At 44.5% G+C, this 14879-nt stretch overlaps 2 protein-coding genes across 2 annotated transcripts in view; one reads left to right on the top strand and one right to left on the bottom strand.

Annotated features, from left to right (window-relative positions):
- Nucleotides 1–14879, top strand: part of LOC120565597 (zinc transporter 2-like) — a gene marked incomplete in the record, with an annotated part of 356424 nt that overhangs the window by 16476 nt on the left and 325069 nt on the right.
- The window catches only part of LOC120565452 (complement C3-like), a 50312-nt gene continuing 40025 nt past the window's right edge, over nt 4593–14879 (bottom strand). Inside the window, exons 39-42 of the mRNA XM_039811250.1 lie at nt 6913–7005; nt 6628–6711; nt 5799–5943; nt 4593–4965 (exon numbers count right to left, since the gene is read on the bottom strand). Of these exons, the coding sequence (XP_039667184.1) occupies nt 4824–4965; nt 5799–5943; nt 6628–6711; nt 6913–7005 (464 nt within the window). The 3' untranslated portion in view covers nt 4593–4823. The remainder of the gene's footprint in view (nt 4966–5798; nt 5944–6627; nt 6712–6912; nt 7006–14879) is intronic.

Raw genomic sequence — 14879 nt, forward strand, 5'->3', positions numbered from 1 at the left:
AGTTAACAAGTACGTCTGGCCATTAATCTCAATGAGAACCTCACCTGTTTGGTGCTCAGACTCATCCCCATGGATGCAGCGGACCCTCACTGTGCCCACAGGCTGGAAATCAGACTTCAAACAGGACTTACGAATAAACGATACACTACTTCCTGTATCAACTAAAGCCTGAACTGTCTTTCCACCTATCTTCACAGGGACTGTTACATCGGAAGAAGTACCAGATAAGTGCTTGCTATGGCCAGGTATGTAACATATTCTGGAATCAGACATTCTTTGCACTGTGCAATTGGGCCTAATATGACCTGGCTGGCCACAACCATGGCATACAAGTACCCTAGGAGCTCTAGCCGGAATGGTGCTAACACCGGGGCTATTGGAGGGTTTAAACACACGACCACTACCACCCACAGACTTACCAGAGAATGTCTTGTCTGGCTCCCGCTGGGCTGCTTGGTAGGGTCTTCTCCAGTCCTGCTGTTGTGGGCCTCTTCTGGATTGCCTGGCGGCCATGAAGGTCTCCACCAGGTCTGCAGCTTGCGCTGACGAGGCAGGGGTGCGCTCTCTCACCCATACCTGAAGCTCAGGGTGCAGCATGTCCAGGAACTGCTCCAACACGATTCGGTCACACACTTCCTCATTGGTCAGCAACTCTGGAACTAGCCATTTCCCCATCAGGTCCTTCAGCCGGGCTTGAAGTTCTTTCGCCGTCTCACCCGCCACAACGGTCTTGGACCGGAAACGTTGGCGGTAAGTCTCGGCGCTGATGTTGAACTTGTCGAGAACAGCCTGCTTCACTTTCATGTAGTCACGGCTATCTGCCAAACTCATGGCTACGTAGGCAGATCTAGCCTTACCCTTTAACAATGGCACCAGGTACAATGCCCAAGTCTCAGGGGGCCACTGACTTGCTGCTGCCAATCTTTCAAAGGTGGTCAAATAGTTCTCAATATCTTCGTCCTCTTCATAGGGGGACATCCTAGGGGGTGTCCACCCCCGTTGAAGGTGTGGTGATGTGGCAAGGCCAAAAGCTGTGGAGTCAAGGGAGCTCTGCATCCTGGGTGCTGTGTGCTGACCTGTCTGTGGCTGAGGAGTTGGCACATCCAGAAATGGCATGTTGTAGAGCTGATCGGAGGCTGCCGAAGGGCGGGAGTCGGGCGGGTCCCTCTGCTGCTGTCCAGCAAGTGTCTGTCCCGTCTCCTGCGTTGTTACCGACTCGTCTCTCACCAGTTGCTGCAGTTGCCTGAACTGGTGCTCCACTCCTCTCCATCTCCTGTCTTGACGAAGCGCCTCTGCCTCCATCTGGTGCTGCTGACGCCCCTGAGACTCCACCATCGCTCTCACCACTTTCTCCAAGCGCTCAGTCCTGTCTTCCCCCTCCGAAGAGGGAGGCCGTGCCGACGCCGTGGATTTGGGCCTGGCTCCCATCGCCAAACCATCGCTAGGGGTGCTCGCAGCTCGCTCTCTTCACTCATCTCAACCCATAGAGTGCTGCTCGGACACTGCTAACCCGGAAACCACTGCCACCAAATGTTGAGGGTAGATGCAACAGAATGGTCGTGAGCAGATGTAGACACTCAGACGGAATCAAAAGTGGTGTCAAAAAGGATGGGATTTTATTATACTTGTCCCAAATTAAGGCCCATAGGCAAAATAATCAATTAACAAAACCAAAATTAAAAAAAAAAAAAAAGGGAAAAAAATATATACTTCCACAAAAAATAAAATAAATTGACGTGAGAGTCAAAACTTATTAAACAATACAAAGTTACAGCTGTATACAAGTTTGACGTTTTTGTACTAGTCACCAGAGCCTTCACAGACTGACGTCCTTCCTTCTCTAGCTCCCCCGAGCAACTGAAACTGACAGTCTATATAGGCCTGTAGCCATCCCTGGAATTGGAAGATACCAACCCCAAATAAAATACAGGGGTGGCTAAGGCGAACAGACAATAAAAGCTACAATCAGCCAAAATTAACAGATCTAGTAGACTAGAAATTTACCGAAGATTTATAACTGACTCACCAAAACATTCCACTAAGCCACCAAAGACTGACAGACAAAATAAATAATTACTCAAAATTACAATCATTTCCTGTTACCCCCGGGATGTAGTAACGTCATTTAAACTCCGCCGATCGCGCAAACTTTCCTTTAACAACAACAGAGCAGACGCCGGTAAGCCACCAAGACTACAAGTTATCCTGTTACCTTTTAAACTAAATAAACAGCAAATTAACATAGACGTAAGTGTTGTGTGATTATTATAAATGATGTTTGTGACAAACAATATGATTTTAAACAGAATATGATGTATTGATAAATATAGCTATAGCCTAGAAATCACCGCAGTATTAGCTGTAAATATGTGCACAAGAATGCTACGGGATTACTGTATGGAATTATTTTTTAAAGTAAGTGCTGTAGTATAACTAGCAGGAGACAAGTAATAATTGAGGTAAGTTTGGAGACATTACCTTATTTAATCATTAAATTAATAAATATTTTTGTTGCATCTCGCCCGGTTGTAACAGCAGCAGCAGCAGCAGCAGAGAGCAGAAGCCAGCAGGCAAGTGTTATTTACATAAACTTCTGGTGTACTTACAAATTTTACAATCCATCGTTTTATGAGAGCATAACCTATTTGTACTACTGTAGACGTTTGGTATCATTTCGGGTATTATTAGTGGGGTAATGTTAAGAGACACTTCGGATCCATTAGCCTCTGCGCTAAGCTATTCAGATGATAACGCTACGCTACGCTAACGCTCCCAATGTTCGACCCAGGTGAAAAAAGCTTCTGGGGGGGTGTTTGGCTCGAGGTCATGGTGCAAAGGACTCTAGGGTGAAATTACTCCGAACCATCACTTTAAGAAAGTTTCTAAGAGAAGTCTATGTCGGATTCATGACGTGCTCTTAAACAGCAGAATTGTTCGCACCTGTGTTCTTAGGATTGATGAATCCCACGTCTTCGTAACTGAAAGCGCGTGCCAGTTGTTCCTAATTAGCATAAGATAACGCCCCGCAAATTCCCATATAAGGACATGACACTTCCTGTGCACCTCCTGGGAGACTGCGTTAGAGATTGTCGGAGACCGTGGAGGAAGTACTGAATCTCAGTACTTAAATAAAAGTACAAATAACCAGAGACATATTTACTTTAGTAAAAGTAGAAGATGTCCACTACCACAAACATGGCCTGGCTTTTAAAAGAAGTTCCTATCCTAACCAGCATAAAACGGAAATGTGTTGTTAGAATCGGAATGCGGTTGGTTTTATTCATGGATGTATTTTAAGATGGTTTTATTTTCTTTAACCATGCAAGTAAGCAAATAAAGTGTGTGAAGCAGCGCAAATGGGGAAATGTGAAGAGGTCCAGCCAAATAAATAAGATATGAACGAGTCTTATGCAGCCTGGCGGAGGAGTAAACGACGCTGTGGAGAGAAATAGATATAGCAACTATGATTTAAAAACGGGAATAATAAAAAACAAACATTGTCATTTTCACTTTTACCAGAGGCTGTATTACCGAGGGTCAGCGGCGCTGCGCCCGGGCTCTGGAGCACCGGGTTCGGCTTGGATCGGCGGTGCCCCATATATACAGTATCTATGGCAACCCATATATACAGTATCTATGGCAACCCATATATACAGTATCTATGGCAACCCATATATACAGTATCTACGGCAACCAAACTTCACTGGGGAGACAAACGTGTGACGGTCAGGAAGATGTTTTGGCAGGGGGGAAACTGATCAGAAAATGTAACGGAACGTTGTACAAAAGTAGTGGAGTAGAAAGTATAGATAATTGCTGCAAAATGTAACAAAGTAAAAGTCAAAAGTAGGCTATGCACTATTGAGTCTACTTAAGTAAAGTACAGATACGTGAAAAATGTACTTAAGTACAGTTACGAAGAATTTGTACTTTGTTACATTCTACCACTGCATTTTGACTCTATAAATAGCGATCAATCACCAAATAACGCAGGATTTAATCAGTTTAATTGATGATGTAAATTGCAGTGTTAGTGTTTTTTTTGCCTAATATGATTTTTTTTCAACAAATGATCAGAAATACATTACAGTATAATACGATCATTGTAAACAACTGTAGAATTGAATAAAATGCAGTAACCAATCATTTGGAGCAAATTGTCATCACTCAACTGTGCGTAAGAGTGCTTTTCAGTGTTCGTAGATTTTGCTCTTAGCTAAGAACAAATCCAAGTTAAGAAAACAACACAAAAAAGTGCGTAAGAAGGGTTTAAGAACACATTTCTTCGTAAGAACGGTTGGTGAATGAGGCCCATTGTTTTTATGGAAACGCAAAGAAAAAATACTTAAAAGACTTAGTTGAGTCCAGCCTTATTTCAGATCTCACTGTACAAATTAGACTTTCAACCACAATAGAAAGAATAATTCCTGGTGTTAAAGAACATAAGGCTTTGTTATATGCAGATGACATGCTTCTGTATATGCTAAACCTATGTCATGTCTGCCAATATAAATTCTGAATCACAACCAATTTCAAATTTGTTTCATTTTAAATTGAACTCTCTATGCATCACTCCACTGAGCTCAACATTATCACTTTCAATCAATTATTTATTAAACATGAAGCTAACTATACAGTTATTACCATAACAGTAATCAGTGTATATTTGTCAAACACAGAATGAGATTTAAAACCATTACATTTCAATCAATACAGAGCAACATTGAAAGCCTTCATATATCATAATAGGCACATTTTGACATAATAACAATTATGCAAAATATTTTTCTTTTTAAATGAACATTTTCTTTTCTTGAGTTTCACTACTGCTGACATCCAGAGAGTTGGTACTGATTAACCATCTCCTCCATGCCCAAACAGGTAATTCTGTGTTCCTCAGTTTGACACTCTGCTGCTGTGGGCCAGTACTCGATCCAGGTGCTCTCTCCGAATACATACTGATACCTGAGGAAAGCAAAGTGAACAACACACATCCGTAACACTCTGTAACATAAACATGAAAAGCCTCCTCATCCCTTCCCACAATCACTATCGATATCAACACTAACACTTAAGTTAGAGTACAAGAAAGCCTAACTTGATTTACTAATAGAAAGCAGTGAAAATGTATGCACACCAAAACTTATGATATCCTATGAAATTAGGAGACCGCCACCTGGTCACGTGACGCTGGGTGGTCACGTGCTGCTGGATGGCTATGAGCTCCACGACGCTGAGTGACAGTTGCTAGTTGATTAAGCCGCTACAGAGCTTGGTGACACTGGCTACAGGCCTCCATTGTGTCAGCGGTAGTTGGTGGTTCAGATACACGAAAATAGGTGACTTTGAGCTGGGTACAAAGCACTGCGAGCTGCCACTCGTTTTAGCTGACATAACGGTTGAATTAGGTCCACAAAATATGAGTGTTTTGCCGCGCCGAAAGTTAAGATCAGGCACCAAAATGACCAAAAAGGAAAAATAGCATGGTTCTGGATTAAAACACTCTTAAGAATCCGCTCTCTTGAAAGTCCTGTATGTTAACGCCCACCCATCCACCCTGACCACCTCCCTACGCGGCCACGTTCTTATACAGGGGCCGTCAATGTAGTGAATACAGCAAAAAAAAACATGGAATGCTTACGAAATACAGTGCTTAACTTTTCGTAGCTTGAACGAATGGTTCATGAGAACAGGCTGAATAGCAACAGTAGTGTTAACAGTAACACTAAAGCTAGAGTACAAGAAAGCTTTTCTTGATTTACTAAAAGAAAGCAGTGACGCAAAGACAAAAAACTTACAATTCAGGTCCGTCAACTCTGTGAATATCTTTGGACGTGCCCATGATAAGGTAGGTTTTTCCCATACCCAGATCTAAAGACTGCCTGCAATGGGGGTAACTAAGGAATGTGCGCTGTTTATTCAGAGGACTCTCATCAAGACTTCCTGTAATTCAAGAATAGGAGAACAAAGAAAAGGTACTTTAGGATTTAGTTAAATGCATACTTAAGGATGTAGTACAAAGCATTAATTATGTATTCTCACATATACCCTGTGGAATCATGCTTAAAAAATTGACATTTTGGGAAATATGCTTATTCACTTTTTTAGCTTAGAGTTAGATTGATATCAATATTGATACCACTGTTATAGGAAATATGTAGCCAACAGCCGGCTTATTTAGCTAAATCATTCCAATGGTAACACCCACCAACGCTTCTAATCTCCATGTTTAATCTGCACAAAGAAATAAAGTGTAAAAAACAACAATTCTTTTTTTAAAGGGGTTACATGGTGGACTATTTCTTGGCCCGGGACCAATAACCTACTTAAGTATCTGCTGGTTGCCTGGCGATGCAAGATAAGTTAGCTGGCTGCTAGAGGTAGCTTCATACTTAGCGTACAAACATGAGTGAAAGATTAAACATTACATATATTCTCATCTATCTTTCTGCAAGAAAGAGAATGAGAGTATTTCCTTAATTGTTGAACCAAGTTTGACTGGAAACACCAAGAATTCAGAAAGAGGATAACAAATTGTTATGTCACTATCATTGTCATGTCACTTTAAGGCACCTTAGGAACTTCAGTTTCTAGTACATTTCAGGCAGTTCAATGATAAATACCTACCTTCTTTGATGACTTCCAGTACCTTCACTGTGAAAATGTCAGTGGACAAATCTTCTGTAAAATTTACCAGTCTCACTCTGTACACTGAGGACAGACAAGTTGCAGATTGTTAGCTCACTTTCTCCCTCATTTAGTCCTACTGTACTTATTCTCTCAATCTCTAAGTCACACAAACATACACATCCATTGTTGTATGATATAAAATAAATTAATTTACACTCTCTTACCAAAATCTACACATCCATTGTTGTATGATATAAAATAAATTAATTTACACTCTCTTACCAAAATCTATTATGCTGGTCTGTGTATTTTCACAGACCTTAGCTGTTCGCTGTTCATTGGGGATTTTGTCCTTCTTCTGCTTACTGCAGTTCTCTGAAAATACACAATAGGCATAAAGTATATACACAACTGATTAAATAACCACATGTTGATGGGTTGATGGGTGAGTGCAGCTATAGTCACTATTTAAGTATTTTAATGAACTATTCTTTAGCTAGACCACTGCTCTGATCTTACTAGATCCTGCAGGTGCTTCTTGCCTCGACAAATGTCATTAGCCTCAACAACGACTGCGTCAAGACGGCCTATAGAGAGTAGGTCGACATCTTGGTGCCAAGACAACAACCTCCATCTCAGTAATCAGTCAGTAAATAGAAGAAGCTGATTGTGGACTACAGGAAGTGACACAGAGAAGAACACATCCCCATCTCCATCAATGGGACTGCAGAGGAGAAAGTCAGCAGCTTTAGGTTCCTCAGGGTTCACATCAGTGAGGAACTGGCCTGGACTCATGACACAAACACCATCACTAAGACTGCTAGACAGCGGCTCTTCCTCCTGAGGAGGTTCAACATGGACTCCAGGATACTCAGCAACTTCTACCAGTGCACCATTGAGAGTATCCTGACCGGCTGCATCACTGCCTGGTATGGATGTTGCACTGCCATCAACCATGCTCTACACAGGGTGGTGGAAACTGCTCAGCACATCACCAGGACGGGGGAACTCTACACCCAGCGGTGCAGGAAGAAAGCCAAAAGGATTACCCAAGACGGAAACCACCGCAGCCACAAACCAGGCTCAGGGACAGCTTCATCCTATAGGCCATAAGACTGTTGAGCTCTGAGCTCATTATATGTCACTTTACCTTTTTTTTTTTTCTTTAACCTTTATTTAACCAGGAAGAAACTCGTTGAGATTAAAAATCTCTTTTTCAAGAGTGTCCTGGCTAAGGCAGGCAGCAGTACAACCACACATACATGCCAACACAAAATACATAAAAACACTAAGAACATAAAACAACTGAAACAGCAAATCCCTCAGAATCAACCAGAATACTAAACACATCAGATAAAACATCTACAGCCAGATGTCATTCCCTCCAAGTCAAACAACATCCTCTTAAAAGCGACCACTAAGACCAGTTTAGTAAGTTTCAGGGATTTCTGTAACTTGTTCCATGCAGAGGGAGCAGCAAACTTAAATGCCTTTTTCCCCAGCTCAGTTCTAACCTTAGGAACATACATAAGGAAAAGATCCTGGGAACGAAGATTGTAAGTCCCAGTACTGTTTACATTGATATAGGTCAGAAGGTAGGATGGAAGGAGACCTAAAATAGCCTTGTATATGAGAGTATGCCAGTGTTGAAGTCTCCGTGTTGTTAAAGAAGGCCATCCAACACGTTCATATAGATCACAGTGGTGAGTGAGGGCTTTCATACCAGTGATGAACCTCAGAGCTCCATGGTGTACAGTGTCCAGCGCATGTAAACTTTTAGAGGAAGCATGCATGTATAAAACATCACCATAGTCAAGTACAGACATAAAAGTGGCATTGACCAGCCTCTTTCTAGATTCGAACGAGAGGCAGGATTTGATTCTGAAATAAAACCCTAATTTAAGTTTTAATCTTTTAGCTAGCTGCTCAATATGAAGGGTAAAAGAAATAGATTCATCAATTAAAATACCAAGATATCTGTACTTAGATACACATTCAATTTTTGTACCATGAGAAGTGAGGATTGAGGGCAGATTTGATTTAAATTTTGAATTTGAAAAAAGCATGACTTTAGTTTTATCTGCATTTAAAACAAGTTTTAAATCATAGAGATTATGTTGAAGCGTGTTGAAAGCAAGTTGTAGCTGAGAGAGGGCCTGGTCTGCAGTGGGTGCTGAGCAGTACATTACAGTGTCATCAGCATAAAAATGAAATTTTACGTTAGACACATTATGATCAATATTATTGATGTAGAGGATGAATAACAGTGGCCCCAGGACTGACCCCTGAGGCACACCTTTTGTTATTTTTAGGTAGCGAGAAGTGCTACCCACCGCCTGCACACACTGAGTTCTATCTGTAAGGTAGTTAACAAACCAGCCAACAGTTTGTTCACAAAGCCCAGCCCTATACAGCCTCTGTTTAAGTACTGTGTGGTCCACTGTATCAAATGCCTTCGAAAGGTCAATAAAAAGGGCTGCACAACACTGCTTGTTGTCCGTAGCTTCAATAAAATCGTTTAAAACCTTAAGAGCTGCTGATGTTGTACTATGCCCTTTTCTAAAACCAGATTGGAAGTCAGATAAAATATTATGACTATTAAAAAAATTCTTTAGCTGATCACTAACAAGTGATTCTAGAACCTTGACCAGGACACACAGTTTGGAGATTGGTCTGTAGTTATTTAAGATCGAAGGGTCACCACATTTTAGCATGGGAACCACAAAGGCAGATTTCCAAATGGGAGGGATATCATTTGTGTTCAAGCACAGATTAAAAATATAGGTTAAGGGCATGGTTATAAAATTCCCTGCTAGCTTTAAAAAGTAAGGATCCAGTTTATCAGGACCAGCAGATTTAGTTGTGTCCAAGTGCTTGAGGGCTTTAATTACTTCTGAAGCAGTGATAGGACTAAAACTAAAAGACTGGCTAGGAGGATCTAGATCAACAGTCTCTACTGTAGAGGAATATTCATGCTGGGGACTGACAGAATCAAATAAAAATCCTGAGGCGATGAAATGTTCATTAAAACAGTCAAGCATTTTGTCCTTGTCAGTGATTTTTAGAGAGTCCATCACAATACTTTTGGGGAACTCTAGGCCTTTACTGTTTTCTGTTAGTGTTTTGATAGTTTTCCAAAATTTTGACGGGTTATTGAGGTTATGAATGGTTTGAGAAATAAAATGATCAGCTTTGGCTTTTCTAATTTTAAGAGTACAAGCATTGCGCAGCTGTCTGAAGACCAGCCAGTCAGAGTCCTGATTAGATTTTCTGGCTTTTGCCCATGCCACATTGCGCTCATGGAGGGTAATTGCTAAGTCAGATGAAAACCAAACATTGTCTCGGCCTTTGACTCTATATTTCTTTAACGGAGCATACTTATTAATTATATTGGTAAACCCCTCATAAAAAAGGCTCCAGGCACTTTCAACATCTGTCCATCCATCCATCCATCTTCGTCCGCTTATCCGGTGTCGGGTCGCGGGGGGAGCAGCTCCAGCAGGGGACCCCAAACTTCCCTTTCCCGAGCAACATTAACCAGCTCCGACTGGGGGATCCCGAGGCGTTCCCAGGCCAGGTTGGAGATATAATCCCTCCACCTAGTCCTGGGTCTTCCCCGAGGCCTCCTCCCAGCTGGACGTGCCTGGAACACCTCCCTAGGGAGGCGCCCAGGGGGCATCCTTACCAGATGCCCGAACCACCTCAACTGGCTCCTTTCGACGCAAAGGAGCAGTGGCTCTACTCCGAGCTCCTCACGGATGATTGAGCTTCTCACCCTATCTCTAAGGGAGACGCCAGCCACCCTCCTGAGGAAACCCATTTCGGCCGCTTGCACCCTGGATCTCGTTCTTTCGGTCATGACCCAGCCTTCATGACCATAGGTGAGGGTAGGAACGAAAACTGACCGGTAGATCGAGAGCTTTGCCTTCTGGCTCAGCTCTCTTTCGGCCACAACGGTGCGATAGATGGAATGTACGCCATCACGCCCGCACTCGTATTCCGACCAATCTCCCGCTCCATTGTCCCCTCACTCGCGAACAAAACCCCAAGGTACTTGAACTCCTTCACTTGGGGTAAGGACTCATTCCCTACCTGGAGAAGGCATTCCATCGGTTTCCTGCTGAGAACCATGGCCTCAGATTTAGAGGTGCTGATCCTCATCCCAACCGCTTCACACTCGGCTGCGAACCGATCCAGTGAGTGCTGAAGGTCGCAGGCCGATGATGCCATCAGGACCACATCATCTGCAAAGAGCAGCGATGAGATCCCCAGCCCACCGAACCGCAACCCTCCCCACCCCGACTACGCCTCGATATCCTGTCCATAAATATTACAAACAGGATTGGTGACAAAGCGCAGCCCTGGCGGAGGCCAACCCTCACCTGAAACGAGTCCGACTTACTGCCGAGAACCCGGACACAGCTCTCACTTTGGTCGTACAGAGATTGGATGGCCCTGAGTAGAGACCCCCTCACCCCATACTCCCCAGCACCTCCCACGTATCTCCCGGGGACCCGGTCATACGCTTCTCCAAATCCACAAAACACATGTAGACCGGTTGGGCATACTCCCAGGCCCCCTCCAGGATCCTGCGAGAGGTGAAGAGCTGGTCCGTTGTTCCACGCACCAGGACGGAACTGCGACATTGTTCCTCCTCAACCTGAGGTTCGACTATCGGCCGAACCCTCCTTTCCAGCACCTTGGAGTAGACTTTACCAGGGGAGGCTGAGAAGTGTGATACCCCTGTAATTGGCACACACCCTCTGGTCCCCCTTTTAAAAAGGGGAACCACCACCCCAGTCTGCCACTCCTTTTGGCACTGTTCCAGACTTCCACGCAATGTTGAAGAGACGTGTCAACCAGGACAGCCCCTCCACACCCAGAGCCTTGAGCATTTCTGGACGGAATCTCATCAATCCCGGGGCTTTGCCACTGTGGAGTTGTTTGACTACATCAGTGACTTCCGCCCGGAAATCAACGACAACTCCCCGTCATCCTCCAGCTCTGCCTCTACCATAGAGGGCGTATTAGTCGGATTCAGGAGTTCCTCAAAATGCTCCTTCCACCCCCTATTACCTCCTCAGTTGAGGTTAACAGTGTCCCATCCTTACTGTACACAGCTTGGATGGTTCCCGCTCCCCTCCTGAGGTGGCGAACAGTTTTCCAGAAGCACTTTGGTGCCAACCGAAAAGTCCTTCTCCATGTCTTCTCCAAACTTCTCCCACACCCGCTGCTTTGCCTCTTTCACGGCAGAGGCTGCAGCCCTTCGGGCCCTTCGGTACCCTGCAACTGCCTCCGGAGTCCTCTGGGATAACATATCCCGGAAAGACTCCTTCTTCAGTCGGACGGCTTCCCTGACCACCGGTGTCCACCACGGTGTTCGTGGGTTACCGCCCCTTGAGGCACCTAAGACCCTAAGACCACAGCTCCTCGCCGCAGCTTCAGCAATGGAAACTTTGAACATTGTCCACTCTGGTTCAATGCCCCCAGCCTCCACAGGGATGCACGAAAAGCTCCGCCGGAGGTGCGAGTTGAAAGTCCGTTGGACAGGGGCCTCCTCCAGACGTTCCCAATTTACCCGCACTACACGTTTGGGCTTACCAGGTCTGTCCAGAGTCTTCCCCAACCCCCTGACCCAACTCACCACCAGATGGTGATCAGTTGACAGCTCTGCCCCTCTCTTCACCCGAGTGTCCAAAACATACGGCCTCAGATCAGATGAAACGATTATAAAATCGATCATTGACCTTCGGCCTAGGGTGCTCTGGTACCAGGTACACTTATGAGCATCCCTATGCGGAACATGGTGTTCGTTATAGACAATCCATGACTAGCACAGAAGTCCAACAACAAACAACCACTCTGGTTTAGATCAGGGAGGCCGTTCCTCCCAATCACGCCTTTCAGGTGTCTCCATCATTGCCCACGTGCGTTGGAAGTCCCCAGCAGAACAATGGAGTCCCCACTGGCGTCCCATGCAGGACTCCACTCAAGGTCTCCAAGAAGGCCGAAAACTCCGAACTCCTGTTTGGTGCATATGCACAAACAACAGTCAGAGTTTTCCCCAAAACCCGCAGGCGTAGGGAGGCGACCCTCTCGGCCCAACGGGGTAAACTCCAACGCAGCGGCTCAGCCGGGGCTTGTTAGTATCCCCACACCCGGCCGGGCCGCACACCCTGAGCAACTCCGAGAAGAAAAGAGTCCAACCCCTATCCAGGAGTACAGTTCCAGAACCGAGACTGTGCGAGAGGTAAAGCCCCACCAGATCTAACCGGTAGCGCTCCACCTCCCGCACCAGTTCCGGCTCCTTCCCCACAGAGAGGTGACGTTCAACGTCCCCAGAGCCAGCGTCTGCTGCCCGGGTCTGGTCCGTCGAGGCCCCTGACCTTCACTGCCACCCATGTGGCAGCGCACCCGACCCCAGCGGTTCCTCCCACAGGTGGTGGGCCCATGGGCTGGAGAGATGGGAGCCACGTAGCTTGTTCGGGCTGTGCCCGGCCGGGCTCCGTGGCAAACCCGGCCACCAGGCGCTCGCCGACGAGCCCTCCGTCTGGGCCTGGCTCCAGACGGGGGCCCCGGGCTTCCTCCGGGCAGGGTCACTCCATTTCTACCTTGTTTTTCCATTGGGGTTTTCAACATCTGTACTGGTGTTAATTTTTTCCCAATCGTAATTTGATAAGTCATTAAGGAATTCTTGTTCTGAGAAGTGTTTCATGTTACGCTTGACTATAATGCGTGGTTTGGTTTTAGGAATTTTGGTATTTCTTACTGTTGCTACAACACAGTGGTCACTGATGTCGTTTGCAAATATGGAAGCAGTTGAGTACTTGTGAGGGGCATTTGTTAGAATCATGTCTATTAGGGATGATTTTTCCGGGTTTTTAAAATTTGGCCGTGTCGGACTGTCAACAATCTGAAAGAGATTTAATGAGTCACAGTAAGCTCTGAAATCATCAGATGCTGGTTGCAACCAGTTCCAGTTAAGATCTCCAAAGGCTACTAATTCCTTAGAGTTAAAATCTGAAAGGAGTTGCATTAAGGAGGGCAGAGCGCTGCTGACAGCTGAAGGTGTCCTATAACAACCAACAACCGTTATATTAAGTGATTTAGAGACTTCAAGGTCCAAGGCTAAGAATTCAAACTGTTTGACTATTGATTTTGACAGCAGTACATTAACTTGGTATTGATTTTTGATGTAGATTGCTACACCCCCACCTCTATTAGGGCGATCACTCCTAAAAACATTGTAACCACTAATATTAATTACTTTATCTGAAACCGATTTACTCAACCAGGTTTCAGACAAGACAAATACATCAGCGTCTGTAGAGTGAGCCCAGATGCGCAACATGTCCATTTTAGGAACAAGACTGCGTACGTTCAAATGAAAGAACCCAAGACCAGATCTTTCCTTAAAATCTGCCGGGGTATTAAAACTTATAGTAGGAGTATCTGGGCCTGGGTTGGGCTGTACATTCCCTGACATCAACAATAATAAAACAATTAAAAATTTGTGCTTAAGAGATTTCTTGTACGATTCGTTGCTTCTCTGTCCAAAATTTGAGTCTTGGAGCACACCAGAGATAGTGGTAAAGTTGTCGCATAACAACATGGTACTGGACAAGCAGACCAAGTCAACAGAGTCAGAGGGGAAGAATAGGGGCAGAGGGAGTGGTGCGACATTAAATGAACAGCCAGATGCGCACGTGCCTTTAAAGTGTCTTTATATACTTACTGTTATCTTTATATACTTAATTATGAACTGTTTACACCTCTCTCTCTCAATCTGTCTCTCTCTCTCTCTCTCTCTCTCTCTCTCAAGCTCGGGTCTTTTACCAGGCCAAGTTCTGCACTATTCTTTAGTCCTAGATTCAGATTGTATTTATAATATGCATTTTTGGAGGTGCCTGAGGCCTAAGATTTTCAATGCCAACGACTACTCTCATCATTGTTTTGTAATGAAGAATCTCAAACTTATTCAAAATCTTAATTTGTGCTATATTTTTGTTCATGACCAAACACCTGTAAATGAATTGCATTTGCATTAACATGCTTACATGATAACTAAGATGGTGACAATGATAATCACTATATGTGCTAATTTACAGCATGTAAGCATTGCCATTTTGAGCATATTAGCATTAAGCCTAAAGTGCTGTTGTACATAAGTACAGCCTCTAAGAGCCACTAGCATGGCTGTAGACTCTTTATCTTGTCTAATCTTCTCTCAGCCTTAAGTCCCCCAACTT

Source organism: Perca fluviatilis, chromosome 9, assembly GCF_010015445.1.
Source record: "Perca fluviatilis chromosome 9, GENO_Pfluv_1.0, whole genome shotgun sequence".
NCBI lineage: Eukaryota > Metazoa > Chordata > Actinopteri > Perciformes > Percidae > Perca > Perca fluviatilis.